This window comes from Drosophila bipectinata, chromosome 3R (assembly GCF_030179905.1).
Source record: "Drosophila bipectinata strain 14024-0381.07 chromosome 3R, DbipHiC1v2, whole genome shotgun sequence".
NCBI lineage: Eukaryota > Metazoa > Arthropoda > Insecta > Diptera > Drosophilidae > Drosophila > Drosophila bipectinata.
In genome coordinates, this window is record NC_091739.1 from 28869392 (window position 1) to 28889758 (window position 20367).

Here is a 20367-nt window from a genome sequence, read left to right on the forward strand (position 1 = left end):
AGCTAATTAATTCAGTATTAACTTTAAATTTATCCATTTTGAAAATCCGTTACCAGTGATGCCACACTTCTACATTTTATCGATAGCCAATCCCATTTTTCCGTCGATGAGGATTTGAATTAAATCTTATCGATGTTTCGGTGGTTCCATCTCTAATGCTTGGACGACTTCTTTTACCGCGTTTTCGTAAGTATTCTCATCTAAAGTATTCTCTCTCTTTATTAAATAAATCACACGTTTTTAACAGGACAACTGGCTAGAATGACTGGAGGCACACCCCCTAAACGCTCGCCCTTGTGGATCGGCACTCACAGCGGCACCTTTCACTGCGACGAGGTGGTGGCCTGTTTCATGCTGAAACAACTGCCCGAATACGAAAACGCACAGATTTTCCGCAGCCGGGACGACAAAGAATTAAGGGAAAAGTGTGATATTATTGTTGATGTAGGAGGCGAGTATGATCATGGGAAGAAGTGGTATGATCACCACCAAAAAACCTTTGGAGAAACACTAAAAAGTGTTCGTCCTGAACTTGGCAAGGAATTCGACGTTATCAGGTAAGTAGCTTAATATCCCTAACAACATATTACAAGATCTTTAAATCTTCGACAGGCTTAGCAGTGCTGGCTTGGTCTATAGCCATTATGGCGAGAGAGTCATCCAAAGCATATTGCAAAAGGAACGGGGCATTCAATTGACTCCGCAGAACCTCCACTTAGCCTTTGTGCAGATTTACAGGAACTTTATCAGTGAGCTAGACGCTATCGACAACGGTGTCCCCATGTTCGAGGGAGGAGAACCAGTGTACAAGATTTCCACTCATCTTTCCGCCCGGATAGGAAAACTGAATCCCTCCTGGCACGAGACTGGCGTGGATATTGAACAGAGGTTCAACCAGGCAATGGATGCCGCTGGTCGGGAATTCGTTCAGAACGTAATAGAAGTTTCCTGTTCCTGGATTGCCGCCAGGGATCATGTTCGCGAAGCTTTGGAACTGGCAAAGAGTGTTTATCCTTCCGGCGAGATTCTTTTCTTAAAGACGTTCTGCCCTTGGAAGGCTCATTTGGCAGATCTAGAGAAAGAATACCAGGTTGAGGGTTTACCCAAGCTAGTGGTATTTAATGATGGAACTAGTTGGAGAGTCGCTGGGGTGCCTGTGAGTCCTAGCAGCTTCCTCGGGCGCAAGTTCCTTCCCACACCATGGCGAGGATTGCGAGATGAAGAGCTATCTGAACTGGCAGGAATAAAAGACCTTGTCTTCGTTCACCATAGTGGTTTCATTGGCGGTGCTAAAACCGAAGAGGCTGCCATGTCAATGGCTAAGAAATCCATTGAGTGGTCCGAGGAGTAAATGTTAAGAAGTTAAATAATAAAAGTTGACATTACTGTTTCAATAAAGTGATTCTTAATACAGCTATGACGTTGAAACTAAAAGAATAAATGGAAAAGCATTCAAAAGATCAGTTTGTACCTAAACAAATTTTATTTGTGTATATGTATATTTCTCTTAAACTTGTTTGCAAAATCACCAAGAGAATTCTTAACATCATCTAGTCCATGCGGGTCTTCAGTGAGCGCTCCGTAATCTTGTCCTTCTCAATGATGTAGACCGTGGCACCCCAACCGCTCATAGCGTCGCGGTCAAAGGCATTCATCATAGACTGAGCGATGACCTCAAACAGCTGGTCAGGCTCCAAGTCTGGTTTCCAGAGAGTCTCGCACATGCCGTACAACTGCTCTGCACATGTACCGGCCACCACAAAGTCATCGGGCTGGTTAGGGCAACCAATCAAATCCATATTGCATATGAAGGGTTCGAGAGTGTTGGGGTCCAGTCCTGCCACTACCGGCTCAATGAAATACGGGCCAAAACGGTGCTCGTATAGGAAACTGGACAACATCGCTGAGAAGGGTTTGGGGGCCATCTCCCGATTTTCGCGCGTCTCGTACAGATTCTTGCGGAACATCAGGCGATCGCGAACAGTGAGGATATCTGTCTGGAGGCCGGTGAGTCCCAGGAACATACGAGGGGCGATGTGGAACACCTTCTTGAAGTCCGTCGAGATGGTCTGGGCCTGCACTCCGAAACGGTGATCCGTGGCGATGGCCACACAGTCCTTGCCGCGCATCGCCACAACACATCCTCCGTTATAAGCTAAAATCGACATGGTGCCTTCGGTGCTCGCTCAATTTAATTACTTTAGCAGGGAATGAAAATTTTGCAAAATGCTAAACGCCGCCAGAGAAGATGACTTTTTGTTTCTGCTCTACGTTGCCGGACTGTGAAATTAAAAGGTGCTAAATATGACATAGGAATTTTATTTGTCTGGCAGTTGACAGCTTTTGCCGGGTAGTGCTGACACCCTGGCTTATTTTAGGCAAACGAAGATAACTTAAATTCTAAAGACCATCCACTCTTTCTAAGTTTTTAACGTTGCTTGTTGTTTTAGTGATAAACAAATTTTTATTCATGTAAGAAAATCATTACCAAAGAAATTGTTAGTATTCAAATGTGTCACAAATGTAAAACTTTCAATAGTTGGCAGCACGATATCGATCAGTGTGCCCGACGACACTAAGATTTCGGCTCTTTTGCGCTGACGGCCACTTTGAAAGGCCTTATTTTTAGAAAAATATAATTCATAAATTTACCCAAAGTTCGTCTAAGACCCAATGTCCGACGTGGAGTTCGGTGTGCTTGAATTGTCCCCGCCCGTGAAACGCAAAGCTTAGAGCTGTTGACAACCAACAAACAAACCCCTGAAACATAAAGGATTTCACATCTTGCACAACCAGTTAGCCGCGGGATAAAGAAAAGGACCTACAGGATGGCTGAGGCAATGGTGGAGGACCGGGCCGCAGACCCAAAGCGCTTCTTCTGCCACATGTGCAATGTGGAAATCAACATTCCCAACGCGGACTTCACCTGCCCGCTGTGTGCCAACGGCTTCGTGGAGGAGCTACCGGCGAACGCGCCAGAATCGGCTTCCCCGGCGGCTGCCACCACTAGCGGTGGGCGGTCAGGCAGCAGTGGATCCACGGGCTCACAAGATGGCCAAAGCAGAAGCAGCTCATCTGCAGGCTCTCAGGTTAACGTTGAGTCGCTGCGCAATGACATAGTCTCGCTACTAAGTATGCGGAATGTGCCGAACCTGGAGATAACCATCGAACCAAATAGGAGACATGGCAATGTGGTGCACCTGGGCGGGTTCGGAGGACCTTCGGCTAGTTCCTCGGCCGGTTTGACCGCCGGGGGGCGTGTGCGCCCGGCAAATCTTGATCGTCTTGACAATGTTCTGTTTGACTTTCTGCAGAGTCTGCCTTTGGCCGGCGCCACAGCTGAAATAGTTACTGGACCTGGAGGAAGTGTCGGTGGGGGTGGTAATTCTCACATGTTTTTTATGGGAAACCCTGGAGACTACGCATGGGGCCGAGAGGGCTTGGACACTATTGTCACCCAGATGCTCAACCAGATGGAGACCTCGGGACCGCCACCGTTATCATCGCAGCGTATTAACGAGATACCCAACGTGCAGATCACTACCGAGGAGGTGGACCGAAAGATTCAGTGCTCTATATGCTGGGACGATTTCAAACTTGACGAAACTGTGCGGAAATTACCGTGTTCGCATCTATACCACGAGAATTGCATTGTGCCATGGTTAAATCTCCACAGCACCTGTCCCATTTGCCGGAAATCACTTGCGGACGACGGCAGCGATGCCGACGAGGAATTCGTCCTATTGGACGGATTTTCTGGCGAGAATGGAGCAGATGCTGCCAGGAATTCCACCAGCAATGCTACAGGAACGGAGAACCCAGCCCCTACCAACAGTACCAGCAGCTCCACCCAAACTCCGATGGACCGAAACAGAGCCCGTACGGAGGCATCCGCGAATCCCGCCCAGCCTCGCAACAACGTCTTCACATTTGACGACGACAACATGTTTCTGGACTAACTGGGTCATAGCAGCGATCGACGGATTGATATTCAAAATTAAGCCAACCATTGGCCCCGGCTTTAGAAGTTTAGCCCTAAAATACAATTATTCGTATATATATATAATAGTTTTTCCTCACGCTTAATTTTATTGTTGTTCAAAATAACGATTTGTAATAAATATAGCGGAATAATAAGCGATTCCGTTGGCTCTGCATAACTAGACTTTTGTTGATGTTATATCATGTTTTGTCTTGTAATGGAACTTCCTCGACTTGTACGAGAATAGGCTTATTGCGTACATACATATACATATACATATATAAATACATATATTGTAAATAGGCACTACTATGTAAATCAAAAATCGCTAATGAATTAATTTAAAAACTTATTTGACTAACTTTATTTATGTTTTATGATTTATGTAATACTGTCGCCTGTGAATTTAAGAGATCTTAAATAAAAATTCCATATAAAGTCTATGAAATGCTCACAGATGGACACAGTCAGGTTGCTCAATCCTGAAGCCGGCAAAGATTCCGTTGGAAAGGAATACCTCGGTATTCCAAAAGTTTAGTGCTTCATAACGCCAAGTGCCGGTGTTATTCGGAGAAAAGCGTCTCGGTCATCACAAAGGTCTAATAACTTCAAGGTCTAGTCAAGGGAACCGTGTCCTTAGAGGTCGCCAATCCTGGTGCATCGTTAGCTTCTCCTTGGAACGCTTTTCATAAAAAACATCTGTTTTCAACTTTGTGGCAACACTGCGTCATTGTTTAAATTATTTCTCGAAAAACGCATTTTCCGTGGAATGAGCCGTTTGTAAACAACGTTAAAATGGATAAAGTCAATTAAACTGAAAAGTACAAATCTTAAAAAAGACTGGAATCATGATACACGAAAGCAATAACGAGTTTGTGGCACTCTCAGATGTGGTACTAAAAATATATATAGTTTTCCTTTGGAAAGGATTAGATTTAATAACTAATTTTACCAAATATATTATTGTTTCCTAGGTACGAAAGCAATATGTTCTGTATTTGGAGCGACAGTTACAGGAGAACGTTAAAGCCTGGGCGGGGAAATCCAGAAACCATCACCAGCCGACTGCTCTGGCCTGCATCCCGCAGAGCGTAATTCAGCTGGAGGACCGGGCCCTTAAGGCATGCATGGCGGCACAAGTGTACCAAAGAGTAATGGTCAAGATGGTAAAAGTTTTAATAAGCCTTGAATTTCTTATATAACTAAATTTTATTCCGCAGATAACCGTTGTAAGAAAAAACACCCAGGACTGCCGGCTGGCCAATATTATTTTCGAGCAAATTCAATCTCAAACAAGTCCTGTCAAAGGCGTGGAGGCGCCCATTAGGGGCCACCAACTAGAGGATAAAGCCACGCAAACGGGCTGGAGTGAAGCTCACAATGGATATTTATCTCAAACAGAGAGGGATGAATTTGGTAGCCATGAGCTACAGCGAAAAATCGATTTATTTCAAGCTAGCCTCGAGGAATCTGAAACTAAAAACGAATCTCTTTGTAAGATATGTCGTAGTAAAACAATGATCACGGAGACGAATCACATGGACACTCAGGCCTCACCCGTTTGTGAAACTGAAGACGAGGTAGCCCAAGAGCTGGCTACGCTCTTTGGAGACGACCGCATCGATCTTAATGATATTTTCGGCATTGAGCCCACCGCTGTGACCGATGATCCACAGATTTCAGTCATACTGGAGGAAATTGAAAAGGCCGATCTGCCATGCTCAAAAAAGACTGAAGAAACACCCTCCCCCACAGTTCCATCTTCTCCATCCGTTCCGGATAGAGGACCAGATCTCCGTCAGAGTCGCTGGCCCTGCGAACTCTACGCCCAGAGGAAGAAGCTTAATGCCTGTCTGATCAGATCATTAGAGGCCGACTGGCGGTGCGAGGATAGATTGAGGGAGATCTTTCGGGACATCTTTGGCGAGGACAGCGATGATGAGTTTGCCACTGAAATCTCGAGCCCCTCGATCGACATGCTTGACGAGGTGCTGCTGGCCAGCTGCTTGCGCCGGATTTGTCCTTGGATTGTATGTCAATTAATGGGTCCTCTGGAAGATGGCTTAATCGCCAATCGATTCCTGTTCAAGAAGTTGGCCAAGCAGCTGGCTCACTCGATTGTTATGATAAATCCCTACTGCTCGGAGCAGCAAATCAAAAAGGCAGTGGAGCAACTTTTTTGCTTAAGACCTGGAGGAATCCAGAGCGCACATGATCTAACCAACTTGCCGCCCCTGGATGTGGAGAAATTCGATACTTATTGAGTATTGATAAGTTGTAGATTAATATTTTTAAATATCAGAAGACCCTCGCTATCTGAAGATAAGAATATGCATTTCATTTAGTCATATCAGTATTCATTTCCAAAAAAATAGTTGGCTCGATTAAGTTTCTTAACTTATAGGATTAAAAATAAATTAAAGTGCAAAACTATTTAAGAGCTTCTGAGGAAGGGTCTGTGATTCCATTTCGAAAAGCCTATATCTTTACTATATCGTTCAATACACTTCCCAATATTTTTGTGAATCGAAAAATTATTTGAAACACAATCCTTTTTTTGTTTTTGTGGTTTCTTTAAATTATAATTAATTCAATGATTACAATAATTTTTCTTGCTGCACACATCTCCTCTCATTTTTTATAATTATATAAATTTTAATATATTTAATAAACGATACATAATATAGTTTTCCTTTTGACGAAATTGCTGCGGCGGACACGCCAGCAACTGCTTAAGACGAATCGGATTCCTCCGGAGCAGCAGCTATCCTCCACTACGGTTTACTTGTTACTTATACGGCTGTGTTGGTTTTAGTTCCACTGTGGCTGCTGATCTTTCTGTTTTATTCGGTTGCTGTTTGCTATGTTTGTGGTGGTGGATGTGATAGATTTGTTGTGGATGCTGCAGCTACATTGGGTGTGGCTTCTATTGTTGTAGTTGTTGTGTGGTTGTTGATGTTGATGCATCTCTTGGTGAACATCATCAGAGGCACTACCTAGTGTCGGGAATTTGATTTGTGTTAGCTGTCGCCGCCGCACCATTAGCGTTTTGTTTGTATTTCTGCTGGGATGCCGCAGTATTGGCCGTGGACTGTTGCTGCTGAGGCTGCTGCGATCCCGTGGCCATTTCTGCTGGCGGTGGCCGCCCTCCGCCCCGCCTCTCAATGCCTCTGTCAGCCGTTGGCTTGCTGCCAGCTCCGCCGGTACTTCCACCCCCCGGAGCAGCAGCGGCTCCTGGTCCTGCGACCGCTCCCCCGCCTCCCCCTAGACCTCCTCCTCCAACGCCACTTGCCGCGCCGCTTTGTGTTGTGTTGGCCTTTTTGTTTTTGTAGCGATACTCATCGCACACAAAGTCCTCTGGTGAGGTTTGTTGCATTTGATTCACCTGTCGCACCATCGCCGGTTGTGGTTGCTGCTCCACGTCGGCGTTGTTATTCAGCAGCGTCTCCGCCTCGGCGTCATCCTGCTGCTGTTGTTGTTGCCCCTTATTTACATTATCACTCTTGCTCAAGCTCTCATCGGAGTCATTCAAGTCCAGTGCCTCAGTGCAGAGCATCGACAGCATAAGCGACTGCACAAACATGGAACTAAAATAAAATATTTAAAATAATTAGAAAAAAAGCTTGGTGAGTTTGGCAGAAATCCATTTAGTTACCGTTCTCCCCGCTTGCGCTCCAAGTTCGCCCACTCAGCCTCAGTAAGCGTAGGCTGCATGAACTGAGACAGCAAAAGGGTCTCGCCGGCTGGCGCTCCCACCTGGCCGACTGCCTGACCATTAGCTCCACCAACGACTCCTATTCCGGTCGATCCTGCTCCATTGCCGTTGGCCGTTCCGCCAACACCTACACTGATGCCCAGGGTATTGGTGCCACTGGTGCTAGTGCCGACCGCCTGTATAACGAGACAATGGGAATTAGTGGACATCTGATTCATGGGATTGAACTACTGCGGGACGAACTACTTCTCTAGCATTGAGGCTGTTGGGGGCCAGACTCGACTGAGTCTGCGAGTGATTGCTGGCTGATGTCGAGAAGCTCGCTGTCACTGGCCACTCAGTGGTGCGCAGGTTGGGCGGAGCGGTGCCTCCGCTGCCGCCACCACTACCACTTCCAACTGCGCCGCTTCCTCCGCCTCCGTTTCCTGTTCCACCGCTGATCACTTCGGCCATGGCTGCATTCAAGTTCGATGTTGAGGCTATGGGATGCGCACGCCTTGGCAGCCGATCGATTTGGCGCGATGCCTAAAATAATGCAAGCGCAAAAATAAGCCAACAAAAGTCGCAGTTTCCTTATACACACAAATATAATAGATGCTTCTAGCTATCCCTTACCGTCACCTGCTGACGATCCAACTGCATCTGCATCTGTAGCTGTTGCAGCTGCGACGTAGGCGGACCACCCCTCCTCACTCCGGAAAGCTGCGACAACAGTTCTGCAATGGGATCAACAGATTCCCGACCCGAGGGCGACAAGGCCGACAGTCCGCTCGACGAGCTGAAGTGCATGTTGGAGCGCCTTGTCCGCGGTCCTCCGAGGGTGCGTCCGGGAATCCGACGCACTCCACCACCATGACGGATGGCCGAAGGCTCGTCGTATAGTCTATAGGTTAAGGTTACCCAATTGTAAAGTGGGGAAAAATATTATATAAATATTAAGAACCTATTTGAGAACTGCGCTGCGAAAATACATTTTAAATAATATCATTATCTGCAGCACGTTTAAGATAATTGATTAAAATATAAATAAATAGTAATATTTTTTTTTCTTTGCTTAGCAAATAAGATATTATTCTCTCGAAATGTTTTGAAAAGGATATCAGAAAGGAAATGAGCTCGCGCGGTCCCTGCCTGTGTTCCAGTGTAAGGTGACCGGCGAAGTCGTCTGTGACTAGATTCGGCTCCCCGCCCGGCAGACCGGCACAGACCGGACAGACCACTTCCAGACTGGTCTCCGTGTGCTCGGCGGAGACGTGCTCCAGCAAGGTGGCGTCACTGAAGCCCATTTTCTTGCAGTAGGGACACGTGAAACTCTGTGGCTGATCAGAGGTTAGCATCTCGCCGCCAAAGTACAGCTCGATGTCGGAGCGGGTAAGAATGCACTGCATGGGGTGCTCGACCAAATGGCGCGTGGAAGTGACGCCATCCTCGTAACAGTCGGCGCACAGATCATAGTCATAGCAAATCAAGCACTTGTATCTCCTTCCGTTAAAGTTGCTCTTAAGACATGAATCGCAGCTGACGCCTGAAAGGACTTAGTTATATCCCAGTAATAGTTTGTCTTTTCCAAAGGACTTACCTTCATGTCGACTCATTATTTGGCAGCGGCAGTAAGCTTCGCTTCCACTTCCACGCGTTCAGGAGAGTCTCTCCCGCTGAAGATTGCTTTTCAGTTTTCTTTCAATGCGCTATGACTCCAATGTGCTGCTGTTCGGGTTCGGGTCTGTGCCACCAAGATTTAGACGAGGAGGAGCTGCAATGATGCAGGAATTAATCATTGAAAAACAAAGAGGGGACCTGGCAGTATTTTCTTTTGTTTTCCCTGGGCCTCACATTTCTCTTTGCATTTCTTTTCTTTTCTCTTCTATTTATTTCGCACCGTGCTTTCACGATTACGGTTCTTTCGCTTCCCCTGTTTTTTTCGAAAGGCAAAGAGAAGCACACACAAAAAATGAGACTCCCCCGCACTCCCGCTCCCATCAACCCACTTTGGGCCAGCGAATTATTCAATACAATCGAGCGCCAGCCATCGAAAAATTACATTTAACACGTTGGGCGGGGGTGAGAATGCCGGGTGGCGGGGTAGAGGGTTAATTACAATTTTCCCTGCTACCCGTCGGATGCCTTAGCTCTTGCAGCACAGTAAACATTTATTTTTATCTTTTTGGTTTCGCGAAAATTTTCGACTCGACGATGTCGTGGGCTTTTTGCATCCCTCTACGTCCCCTTAACCCCTCGTCGCCTGCCACGGAAAACCAAAGCGCAGATATGCGCAAGTGTTGCCGTACGACTGTGGGAACCTCGCGGTGCAAATTCGCAAATTTATCCTTGGACAAACATTAATGATTGTTTATAAACATTCTCAGCCACTCGGGGAAATTTGCAGACTTTTATTAATCATGCCATGGGCACTCGGGTTCTTAGTTAGTGAATTACGCTTTTTCTCGTGCCTGTCTGGCAACGCCGCGTGCAATTTTTTTTATTCGTCAGCCCACAGTGGCGGAAATCCGAATAGTTACAGGCTGCAATGTGGAGCTTTTGCGAGAACTTTGGGCAGACAGGCTGATTGGGCAGCTGGGAAATAACAGTAGGCCTGCTTAAGGTTGTGATTTGTCACTATTTATAAGTTTATGCGTCGCCTGGTTTTGGCATTCATTTTTCATTATTCATCGGCGCGCAATTCGCTTACACTTATACCGCAAAACACAGACCCCATTTTTTGCACTGGTGTGTGTCTGTGTGCACATACGAATTTTTGTTCTACGCAATTGCAAATTGCGCTGGGATATCTTTTGTTCACCGCGAATTTTCGCACAGCCTATATGCATCCCGTTTGATGTGTTATTGTTGTTGTGACTGCTGCTGTATATTGCATTGCAGTTTTTTTGTTCACAGTTTTTGGGGTTACCGGGAAGACCCCATTATATTCGAATACCCGTCAACGTACATTGATTAGTGTGGCATATATTTTCCAATGATTGTTTTAAAACACTATCATTCGAAAATTATTAATTAAAACGAAAATAAGTTATATCGAGTGAAAAGCTTTTCCTGACCTGCAGTAAGACCGCGCTTCGATGAAAGAAAAATACCTATTTTCAATATACGAGCCAACAGCCCTGAAAAATGACCGATACTATCGGTCCAGCTTCTCCACCACGAAAAAAATTGTCTATTCAGCCCTTGAAAATGCTTGTTTTTATTTGTAAATTCTAGTTATTATTGATTAATCTTCTAGCTTTTCTGGTGGAGGTCCACATGGCTGCAGCATCCGCTCCATGAGGTTGAACCGTACACGCGCTTTTGATTCATTTTCAGCAATGGCGAAATAATTGAGTATATCGTAATGTCCCATGTAGCTGGCGAGGGAATCACGGTGCTGATTGGTTAGCCATTCGAATTTGGTAGTGTCCGCGTGTCCTGTACCGATGTACTTGCTCTGAAGATGTTCCAACTGGCTGTGAATGTTGTAGCGTTCTCCCATGATTTATAAATTCTTTTAAATTGTCTCAAGAAACCGGAACGGAGCGAATTGTTTTGACTTTTTGTTAAGTGTGACCAGTTTGGGTGCTGAGAAAAAGAGTTACTTTGGGAAAAATACCAAAACAAAAATTTTAGTATTTAGATAAGAGGTGGTAGATTTATCCGACCGCCTTGGAACATATTTTGTTTACTTTTTTTAGTTACGAAAATAACTAGTTAAATAATAAGTTTTTCTTCAAACCTACGCTAATGTGTGGTCGCACTTGCTTGTAAGAAGTTAAAACACTTGGTTGAGTCTTCCTTAATCGAATATTCAGGACTCTAGATCCGGACGAGGTGCTTTGCGCCTGCAAGTATCCCAAAAAAACAGTCAAAAAAGAACCGGACACTCCAAAGGAAGATGCTGTCAAGGAAGAATATGATTCTCGCATGGAAACTCCTGAGTGGCGGGCGGAGTTTAACTTGGGACGGCGCTACCAGGCATCATATAACATTGCTCCCACCGACATCACTCCCGTAATAGTATCTGCTGCGCACTTTTCCGACGCCGATGACCAGAAGTGCTCCAGGGTAGTGATGCCTATGATGTGGGGCATGATACCCTTCTGGCACAAGGGCGATTACAAGCGGCATGGACTCACCACCAACAACTGCCGACTGGAGCACCTGATGGATTCTAAATTGTATCGCGGTCCCTTTAAACGTGGCCAGCGTTGTGTCGTCGTTTGTGAGGGTTTCTACGAATGGCAGACTGCTGGCCCTGCCAAAAAGCCATCCGAAAGAGAAGCCTACCTGGTATACGTTCCTCAACAAGGCGATGCCAAGATCTACGATAAAAGTACCTGGTCTCCTGCGGATGTAAAACTTTTACGCATGGCTGGACTTTTTGACGTGTGGGAGGACGAGAGTGGCGACAAGATGTACAGTTACAGTATTATCACCTTTCAGTCCAGCAAGATAATGTCCTGGATGCACTACCGGATGCCGGCCATCCTTGAAACCGAAGAGCAGATGAATGTGGGTCAGAACTACATCAACAAAAGCCTTCACTGAAACTCATTTTTATTTCAGGATTGGCTAGACTTTAAGCGAGTTAGCGACTCTGAAGCCTTGGCCACCTTACGGCCAGCCCAATCCTTGCAATGGCACCGAGTGACGAAGCTGGTGAATAATTCTCGCAACAAGAGCGAAGAATGCAACAAACCTATGGAGCTAGCTGCCAAACCAGCGAAGCCGCCGATGAATAAGACAATGATGGCGTGGCTGAATGTCCGCAAAAAGCGGGAGGAGCAGATCAAAGCAGAGCAGAGTGATCCTAGTGACGATGAGGAGCAGGATAAACAGAGCGAGGCGAAGCGAAAGTGTTCCGATAGCTCCCCCACTGGTAGTCCAGCCAAGAGGCCCCGGTTTCGGGACTCAAAGAAGACTCTTCAGCAGAGTGCGGGTAGCAGTGACACCGACGTAAAATCGGGCGAGCGATAGATCAAACAAAATTCGAAAACGTTTCTATAAATAGTTTGTAGGACATTAAGTTTATTTCCATTAAAAACCGAAATTTTTCTCTCAATACCCAAAAATGTAAGCATTATCATCGTTGTTGCAGCTTAATTACAAAAAGTGGAACTTAGCGACTAAAGATTTGTTTAAAATTTTGTTCTTGGAGTAAAGCTTAATTAACTAGTTTTATGTTTGAACTTGGGATTGAATGAATGGGGGTCTTGTATCGTTGTGCGCGATTATGCGGCGATTTAATTTATAGCGCCACTGTATTGAGCTTACAAGTTTTCGTTTTCGCTGCATAAAATGCAATTAAAACAAAAATGAAAGCTGCACATGAAGCAAATTTGTGTGTATATGTATATTACGTTTTTTTTGTTCATATTCTCCGAATTTAATTTGCACAAAATGAGCAAAATTAATAGGAAATGGTGTCAATGTTAAAGGTTGCTGTTGGGGAAGTGGTGCAATTGTGGCTTCTTACAATTATCTATTTGTTTATTATACTATGAATTGTATATTTATATATGTATATGTACGTTGCATGAACATTGAAATTTGCTTGATGAGAAATACAAGTGAAATACAGCATGAAGCGTGTCGTCACACATAAACCTAATCCTATAGAATCGATGAGAAAGTTTAGAATTCATGGGCTATATAGCAATGTATACATTCCCTTTTATTACGACAAGCAATCGTAAAACTTAATATGTAAATACTTTGCACGGGTAAGTTGTAAAATGGGAGGGGACGGGGCAGAGCTGTGGAAAAGATTAGGGTCTCAAAAATAAAGATATCAGAATCGTGTACGTGACTACCGTTATGTACTTAAAATGCTATTTACGAGATTACAATTTGCATGCGTTTGGCTGAATTATTTCAACAATTTTCTGATGGATTGCACTTGAGAAGTGATTAAGAGAGACAGTGGGGCAGAAAATAGGAGGAAAATGGACAGAAAAATAATTCTGGATTACTCGAATGGGGTGCTAAACATATTGATGTTCAGATCCTCGAAAGTTGTCGGCGCACTGTGGTCCAACATCTGAAGCATGTCGGAGAACTCCTGGCCCTGCGGCTGGCCTGCAACGGCCGGTCCTCCAGGATGAGCGTGTGGATGGTGCGGATGTGCCGTAGGATGCGCAGGGTGTGGGTGGCCACCGGCCTGCTGCCAATCCCACATGCCCGGCGCATTGGGCGGTGGTGGCGGGGGAGCCGCCTGATATGCTCCTGGCTGTGGCTGCTGTCGGTTTCCGTTGCCGGCACTCAATTGGGTGTAAGTTGGTCCACTTGGGGACCGGGCCGGGCTTGTTTGTTGGTATTGATAGCCTTCAGTCACCGGCTGCTGTTGTTGTTGTTGCTGGGGACGCAGTGCGGCCCAGGAATTGGGAGCCACAGGTGTCGGTGAGGTACCCGACTTAGGGATTTTGGCCAACGGGGAGGGTCCTCCGCCGCCAGCACTGTATGGTGAATGCGTGGTATCGTAGGTGTAACCTACGGGCGTAGTTTGGGCTGATCCTGGCCTCTGTTGCTGTTGTTGCTGCTGCTGTTGCTGTTGGGGCGTGGGGGCCTGCATGGCCAGCATATGTGTCTGGTACATGCCATCGTTGGTAGCGCTACCTGCAGGAGTGAGCTCTCTCCTGGCGTAATCCACTCCGGGTGCTGCTTGAACATACACATGCTGCTCCTGCTGTTGTTGCTGCACTTGCTCTGGCGTATGAGCAGCCGCTGCATCCAAGGGAGCACCGTGCATGGTCTTCCCTGAGCTATTGGTGCACACAATGTACTCTACTTCGTCAGTGTACGGATTCAGGAAGGCGTAAGCTTGAGTGCGCAGCCAGACATACTCAGCATTCTTAGCCCTAGCTCTGTATAAAAGAGAAAACATCTGACCCTTCTGCTTCAAGACCTGATCGAAGCTTTCCTTCATGTGGCTCTGGTCCTCTGGGTGGAAGAAATCATAGCAAATCTTCCCAAGCAATTCCGTCGGTGTATAACCCAAAATATTCAGTACCCTCTGATCCACAAATGTAAACTTTCCATCCATAGCGTGGCGTGTTATAAACTCACTCTGATTATTGGATCCACTCATGTCGTTGGCGGCCGTGGAGGTAACCTGAAGGCGTCCAATAGCTACTAGGCAACAGTGCGAGCTCATGTCGTCAACATCCCGCTCCATATGCATGTTAGGGAACATGTCAGTGGGCGGCCAGTTCTTGATGTAACCAGTGCAATGGACGACAGCATAATTAGATCCATCCCTGGACGGCCCCAGCGAGTTTCGCTGCTTCAGACGATTTAGATGCCCGGAAACCATGGAGTCGGAGTTAACATTTCCCACACGCATGCGGCAGATGAAGCCCCGACGAGCACCCATACTCAGTCTCATACTTGACTGGTGACCTTCCTTTTTAACTGTTCCAGATTTGAGATCCAGGATGCGCCCAGCGTTCTGCGATTCCTGTGTGGACAACTGTTCTCGGATCTTTTCGCGATCGTCGGGATGAATGTGCTCATACAAGCTGGTACCATACCAATCGCTCTGGGTGTAGTTCAGCACCGGAGTGACAGAGTCAGACACGTAGATTACACGTCCCGAATCGCAGGACACAACAAAAAGAAAGCCATCCGCCGCCTCCAGGATAAGATGCTTAAGTTCCTGATCGGTTAAAAATGATGGTTTGTAGGTGCCGTCACTGCTAGTGTTCCCTGTCCCCCTAAGGGCCTTCATGTGAGCCACTGCCATGCGAAGGATAGTTAATTTATCCGGTTTACGGGCCAAGGCACTGCAGGTGGGCACCATATCCGAAAGTTCCGTGATGTAGGCCGTCATCTTGTTGCGACGCCGTCGCTCGATCTCACAGTGATTCTCGCGGCTCGCGAACCGCTCCTTGTCCTGTATGTTCGCCTCATCCATGATCGGAATGCGTAATTAGAAAATGTTTCAACAATTTAGGTCGCCTCTGCTCTGGAAAAAGGTTCGTGGAAAAGAGAGCAAGGGGCGGGGTAAGGGTTAGTATTTTGTCTACGTTGTGTGTGTGTGTACTTGAAAATAGCGAGAAAACAGTTTTCCCTTGATTGCTCTTTTCTTACTTACACTTCTAATAGTTAATATTGTTATGTGGACATTCAAGCACTTCGAACTGCCTATTTAATGCGCGTTTAACACCTTTAATCAGCTCTTTTCAACTACACGATAAAATCTCTGTTTACTGCGTGCAGTATATTTATATCGAAATGTCGCTTGGGCTGCCAACTCGCGGTAGCAAAATTATTTCACTCACGATGTGGAAAAAACATCGATAACACAGCCGATACTAAATCTACCAATACTTTCGCGGTCAACAAAAATTTAAGAACATTGTCCTATATTCTGGATATATCTTAGATATGTTCTACTTTACAATTTAGATTTTTTCAGATGTTTTGTCAAAATTTCTGAGGGATCCCCTTCAAAATGTGGAAAATACATGGGTCGATATGGGCCACTGTGAAGCCTAGTATATCTCTGCCAATATTTATCTGATCCTGGAGCGGAATACCTTTATCGATTTGTAGACCGATTCTCAATAAATCTGCATCAAAATCCGCCAACAAAATATTTTTCAGAATTTTTGTCAAAATTTCTGGGGGATCCCCTTCAAAATGTGGAAAATGCAAGGGAGGGTCAATACGGTCCACTGTGAAGTCTATATCTCTAACAATATTTATCTGATCCTGGAGCGGAATACCTTAATAGTTTTGTAGATCGATTCTCAATAAATCTACATCAAAATCCGCATACAAAATATTTTTCAGATTTTTTGTCAAAATTTCTGGGGGATCGATCTCCTTCAAAATGTGGAAAATGCAAGGGAAGATCGATATGGTCCACTGTGAAGTCTATATCTCTGCCAATATATATCTGATCCTGGAGCGGAATACCTTAATCGATTTGTAGATCGATTCTCAATAAATCTGCATCAAAATCCGCATACAAAATATTTTTCAGATTTTTTGTCAAAATTTTTGAGTGATCCCCTTTGAAATGTGGAAAATGCATGGGAGGGCCGTTATGGTCCACTGTGAAGTCTGTATCTCTGCCAATATTTATCTGATCCTGGAGAGGAATACCTTAATCGATTTGTAGATTGATTCTCAATAAATCTGCATCAAAATCCGCATACAAAATATTTTTCAGAATTTTTGTCAAAATTTCTGGGGGATCCCCTTCAAAATGTGGAAAATGCATGGGAGGGTCAATGCGGTCCACTGTGAAGTCTATATCTCTAACAATATTTATCTGATCCTGGAGCGGAATACCTTAATAGTTTTGTAGATCGATTCTCAATAAATCTACATCAAAATCCGCATACAAAATATTTTTCAGATTTTTTGTCAAAATTTCTGGGGGATCGATCTCCTTCAAAATGTGGAAAATGCAAGGGAAGATCGATATGGTCCACTGTGAAGTCTATATCTCTGCCAATATATATCTGATCCTGGAGCGGAATACCTTAATCGATTTGTAGATCGATTCTCAATAAATCTGCATCAAAATCAATAAATCTCAATCTCAAATCTCAAATCTCAATAAATCTGCATCAAAATCCGCATACAAAATATTTTTCAGATTTTTTGTCAAAATTTCTGGGGGATCTCCTTCAAAATGTGGAAAATGCAAGGGAAGGTCGATATGGTCCACTGTGAAGTCTATATCTCTGCCAATATATATCTGAACCTGGAGCGGAATACCTTAATCGATTTGTAGATCGATTCTCAATAAATCTGCATCAAAATCCGCATACAAAATATTTTTCAGATATTTTGTCAAAATTTCTGGGGGATCTCCTTCAAAATGTGGAAAATGCAAGGGAAGGTCGATATGGTCCACTGTGAAGTCTATATCTCTGCCAATATTTATCTGATCCTGGAGCGGAATACCTTAATCGATTTGTAGATCGATTCTCATTAAATCTACATCAAAATCTGTCAACAAAATATTTTTCAGATTTTTTGTCAAAATTTCTGGGGGATCTCCTTCAAAATGTGGAAAATGCAAGGGAAGATCGATATGGTCCACTGTGAAGTCTATATCTCTGCCAATATATATCTGATCCTGGAGCGGAATACCTTAATCGATTTGTAGATCGATTCTCAATAAATCTGCATCAAAATCCGCATACAAAATATTTTTCAGATTTTTTGTCAAAATTTTTGAGTGATCCCCTTCAAAATGTGGAAAATGCAAGGGAAGGTCGATATGGTCCACTGTGAAGTCTATATCTCTGCCAATATTTATCTGATCCTGGAGCGGAATACCTTAATCGATTTGTAGATCGATTCTCATTAAATCTACATCAAAATCTGTCAACAAAATATTTTTCAGATTTTTTGTCAAAATTTCTGGGGGATCTCCTTCAAAATGTGGAAAATGCAAGGGAAGATCGATATGGTCCACTGTGAAGTCTATATCTCTGCCAATATATATCTGATCCTGGAGCGGAATACCTTAATCGATTTGTAGATCGATTCTCAATAAATCTGCATCAAAATCCGCATACAAAATATTTTTCAGATTTTTTGTCAAAATTTTTGAGTGATCCCCTTTGAAATGTGGAAAATGCAAGGGAGGGCCGTTATGGTCCACTGTGAAGTCTGTATCTCTGCCAATATTTATCTGATCCTGGAGAGGAATACCTTAATCGATTTGTAGATTGATTCTCAATAAATCTGCATCAAAATCCGCATACAAAATATTTTTCAGATTTTTTGTCAAAATTTCTGGGGGATCTCCTTCAAAATGTGGAAAATGCAAGGGAAGGTCGATATGGTCCACTGTGAAGTCTATATCTCTGCCAATATTTATCTGATCCTGGAGCGGAATACCTTAATCGATTTGTAGATCGATTCTCATTAAATCTACATCAAAATCTGTCAACAAAATATTTTTCAGATTTTTTGTCAAAATTTTTGAGTGATCCCCTTTGAAATGTGGAAAATGCATGGGAGGGCCGTTATGGTCCACTGTGAAGTCTGTATCTCTGCCAATATTTATCTGATCCTGGAGAGGAATACCTTAATCGATTTGTAGATTGATTCTCAATAAATCTGCATCAAAATCCGCATACAAAATATTTTTCAGATTTTTTGTCAAAATTTTTGAGTGATCCCCTTTGAAATGTGGAAAATGCATGGGAGGGCCGTTATGGTCCACTGTGAAGTCTGTATCTCTGCCAATATTTATCTGATCCTGGAGAGGAATACCTTAATCGATTTGTAGATTGATTCTCAATAAATCTGCATCAAAATCCGCATACAAAATATTTTTCAGATTTTTTGTCAAAATTTCTGGGGGATCTCCTTCAAAATGTGGAAAATGCAAGGGAAGATCGATATGGTCCACTGTGAAGTCTATATCTCTGCCAATATATATCTGATCCTGGAGCGGAATACCTTAATCGATTTGTAGATCGATTCTCAATAAATCTGCATCAAAATCCGCATACAAAATATTTTTCAGATTTTTTGTCAAAATTTTTGAGTGATCCCCTTTGAAATGTGGAAAATGCATGGGAGGGCCGTTATGGTCCACAGTGAAGTCTATATCTCTGCTAATATTTATCTGATCCTGGAGCGGAATGCCTTAATCGATTTATAGATCGGTTCTCAATAAATCTGCATCAAAATCCGCATACAAAATATTTTTCAGAATTTTTGTCAAAATTTCTGGGGGATCTCCTTCAAAATGTGGAAAATGCATGGGAGGGTCAATGCGGTCCACTGTGAAGTCTATATCTCTAACAATATTTATCTGATCCTGGAGCGGAATACCTTAATAGTTTTGTAGATCGATTCTCAATAAATCTACATCAAAATCCGCATACAAAATATTTTTCAGATTTTTTGTCAAAATTTCTGGGGGATCGATCTCCTTCAAAATGTGGAAAATGCAAGGGAAGGTCGATATGGTCCACTGTGAAGTCTATATCTCTGCCAATATATATCTGATCCTGGAGCGGAATACCTTAATTGATTTGTAGATCGATTCTCAATAAATCTGCATCAAAATCAATAAATCTCAATCTCAAATCTCAAATCTCAATAAATCTGCATCAAAATCCGCATACAAAATATTTTTCAGATTTTTTGTCAAAATTTCTGGGGGATCTCCTTCAAAATGTGGAAAATGCAAGGGAAGGTCGATATGGTCCACTGTGAAGTCTATATCTCTGCCAATATTTATCTGATCCTGGAGCGGAATACCTTAATCGATTTGTAGATCGATTCTCAATAAATCTGCATCAAAATCCGCATACAAAATATTTTTCAGATTTTTTGTCAAAATTTTTGAGTGATCCCCTTTGAAATGTGGAAAATGCATGGGAGGGCCGTTATGGTCCACAGTGAAGTCTATATCTCTGCTAATATTTATCTGATCCTGGAGCGGAATGCCTTAATCGATTTATAGATCGGTTCTCAATAAATCTGCATCAAAATCCGCATACAAAATATTTTTCAGAATTTTTGTCAAAATTTCTGGGAGATCCCCTTCAAAATGTGGAAAATCCATGAGAGGGTCAATACGGTCCACTGTGAAGCCTATATCTCTATCAATATTTATCTGATCCTGGAGCGGAATACCTTAATCGATTTGTAGATTGATTCTCAATAAATCTGCATCAAAATCCGCATACAAAATATTTTT

The 20367-nt window shown here is 43.8% G+C and overlaps 8 protein-coding genes across 11 annotated transcripts; 4 read left to right on the forward strand and 4 right to left on the reverse strand.

Annotated features, from left to right (window-relative positions):
• Nucleotides 1–75: 75 nt before the first annotated feature.
• LOC108119795 (MYG1 protein C27H6.8) lies at nucleotides 76–2227 on the forward strand. Its single transcript, XM_017233169.3, has 3 exons — nucleotides 76–186; nucleotides 248–557; nucleotides 613–2227. Exons 1-3 carry the CDS (start codon nucleotides 156–158, stop codon nucleotides 1349–1351), a joined length of 1080 nt encoding a protein of 359 aa, XP_017088658.2. The 5' UTR covers nucleotides 76–155; the 3' UTR covers nucleotides 1352–2227.
• On the reverse strand, nucleotides 1461–2342 carry Prosbeta3 (proteasome subunit beta type-3). The gene has a single exon (XM_017233172.3). The coding sequence runs from the start codon at nucleotides 2166–2168 to the stop codon at nucleotides 1551–1553; it is 618 nt and encodes a 205-aa protein (XP_017088661.1). The 5' UTR covers nucleotides 2169–2342; the 3' UTR covers nucleotides 1461–1550.
• Nucleotides 2343–2440: 98 nt separating this feature from the next.
• Nucleotides 2441–4160, forward strand: Iru (E3 ubiquitin-protein ligase Iruka). The gene has a single exon (XM_017233168.3). It carries the CDS (start codon nucleotides 2829–2831, stop codon nucleotides 3957–3959), a length of 1131 nt encoding a protein of 376 aa, XP_017088657.2. The 5' UTR covers nucleotides 2441–2828; the 3' UTR covers nucleotides 3960–4160.
• Nucleotides 4161–4719: 559 nt separating this feature from the next.
• LOC108119804 (uncharacterized) lies at nucleotides 4720–6489 on the forward strand. Its single transcript, XM_017233184.3, has 3 exons — nucleotides 4720–4875; nucleotides 4957–5148; nucleotides 5203–6489. The coding sequence occupies exons 1-3, from the start codon at nucleotides 4831–4833 to the stop codon at nucleotides 6244–6246; spliced, it is 1281 nt and encodes a 426-aa protein (XP_017088673.2). The 5' UTR covers nucleotides 4720–4830; the 3' UTR covers nucleotides 6247–6489.
• Nucleotides 6490–6608: 119 nt separating this feature from the next.
• Kcmf1 (Potassium channel modulatory factor 1) lies at nucleotides 6609–10774 on the reverse strand. Of its 3 annotated transcripts, none has more exons than XM_017233183.3 (7): nucleotides 10645–10774; nucleotides 9277–9450; nucleotides 8798–9222; nucleotides 8313–8573; nucleotides 7944–8222; nucleotides 7638–7873; nucleotides 6609–7569 (listed from the first exon to the last, which is right to left on the reverse strand). In XM_017233183.3, exons 2-7 carry the CDS (start codon nucleotides 9290–9292, stop codon nucleotides 6975–6977), a joined length of 1812 nt encoding a protein of 603 aa, XP_017088672.2. In that variant the 5' UTR covers nucleotides 9293–9450; nucleotides 10645–10774; the 3' UTR covers nucleotides 6609–6974. The 3 variants fall into 3 exon arrangements, with proteins under 3 accessions (XP_017088672.2, XP_017088671.2, XP_070137032.1); XM_017233182.3 differs by having other exon boundaries at nucleotides 7941–8222; XM_070280931.1 differs by lacking the exon at nucleotides 10645–10774 and adding an exon at nucleotides 9739–9936 and having other exon boundaries at nucleotides 7941–8222.
• A 91-nt stretch (nucleotides 10775–10865) lies between these two features.
• Nucleotides 10866–11266, reverse strand: Sf3b5 (splicing factor 3b subunit 5). Its single transcript, XM_017233186.3, has one exon. It carries the CDS (start codon nucleotides 11179–11181, stop codon nucleotides 10924–10926), a length of 258 nt encoding a protein of 85 aa, XP_017088675.1. The 5' UTR covers nucleotides 11182–11266; the 3' UTR covers nucleotides 10866–10923.
• A 34-nt stretch (nucleotides 11267–11300) lies between these two features.
• LOC108119805 (abasic site processing protein HMCES) lies at nucleotides 11301–12832 on the forward strand. Its single transcript, XM_017233185.3, has 3 exons — nucleotides 11301–11449; nucleotides 11498–12197; nucleotides 12252–12832. The coding sequence occupies exons 1-3, from the start codon at nucleotides 11430–11432 to the stop codon at nucleotides 12660–12662; spliced, it is 1131 nt and encodes a 376-aa protein (XP_017088674.2). The 5' UTR covers nucleotides 11301–11429; the 3' UTR covers nucleotides 12663–12832.
• On the reverse strand, nucleotides 12694–16059 carry tgo (Aryl hydrocarbon receptor nuclear translocator homolog tgo). Of its 2 annotated transcripts, none has more exons than XM_017233179.3 (2): nucleotides 15778–16059; nucleotides 12694–15643 (listed from the first exon to the last, which is right to left on the reverse strand). In XM_017233179.3, the coding sequence occupies exon 2, from the start codon at nucleotides 15595–15597 to the stop codon at nucleotides 13654–13656; it is 1944 nt and encodes a 647-aa protein (XP_017088668.1). In that variant the 5' UTR covers nucleotides 15598–15643; nucleotides 15778–16059; the 3' UTR covers nucleotides 12694–13653. The 2 variants fall into 2 exon arrangements, with proteins under 2 accessions (XP_017088668.1, XP_017088667.1); XM_017233178.3 differs by having other exon boundaries at nucleotides 12694–15648; nucleotides 15778–16058.
• Between the last annotated feature and the right edge of the window lie 4308 nt (nucleotides 16060–20367).

Coding starts and splice junctions, on each gene's coding strand:
- Sf3b5 (XM_017233186.3), bottom strand. CDS start 11,181: ATGGGAGAACGCTACAACATTCACAGCCAGTTGGAACATCTTCAGAGC.
- Prosbeta3 (XM_017233172.3), bottom strand. CDS start 2,168: ATGTCGATTTTAGCTTATAACGGAGGATGTGTTGTGGCGATGCGCGGC.
- LOC108119805 (XM_017233185.3), top strand. CDS start 11,430: ATGTGTGGTCGCACTTGCTT. Junction 11,450..11,497: donor ATGTGTGGTCGCACTTGCTT/GTAAGAAGTTAA, acceptor TCGAATATTCAG/GACTCTAGATCCGGACGAGG. Junction 12,198..12,251: donor AAACCGAAGAGCAGATGAAT/GTGGGTCAGAAC, acceptor TTTTTATTTCAG/GATTGGCTAGACTTTAAGCG.
- LOC108119804 (XM_017233184.3), top strand. CDS start 4,831: ATGATACACGAAAGCAATAACGAGTTTGTGGCACTCTCAGATGTG. Junction 4,876..4,956: donor TTGTGGCACTCTCAGATGTG/GTACTAAAAATA, acceptor ATTGTTTCCTAG/GTACGAAAGCAATATGTTCT. Junction 5,149..5,202: donor AAAGAGTAATGGTCAAGATG/GTAAAAGTTTTA, acceptor TTTATTCCGCAG/ATAACCGTTGTAAGAAAAAA.
- LOC108119795 (XM_017233169.3), top strand. CDS start 156: ATGCTTGGACGACTTCTTTTACCGCGTTTTC. Junction 187..247: donor ACTTCTTTTACCGCGTTTTC/GTAAGTATTCTC, acceptor CGTTTTTAACAG/GACAACTGGCTAGAATGACT. Junction 558..612: donor AAGGAATTCGACGTTATCAG/GTAAGTAGCTTA, acceptor AATCTTCGACAG/GCTTAGCAGTGCTGGCTTGG.
- Kcmf1 (XM_017233182.3), bottom strand. Junction 8,223..8,312: donor TGGATCGTCAGCAGGTGACG/GTAAGGGATAGC, acceptor GCATTATTTTAG/GCATCGCGCCAAATCGATCG. Junction 7,874..7,940: donor GCCTCAATGCTAGAGAAGTA/GTTCGTCCCGCA, acceptor CTCGTTATACAG/GCGGTCGGCACTAGCACCAG.
- Iru (XM_017233168.3), top strand. CDS start 2,829: ATGGCTGAGGCAATGGTGGAGGACCGGGCCGCAGACCCAAAGCGCTTC.
- tgo (XM_017233179.3), bottom strand. CDS start 15,597: ATGGATGAGGCGAACATACAGGACAAGGAGCGGTTCGCGAGCCGCGAG.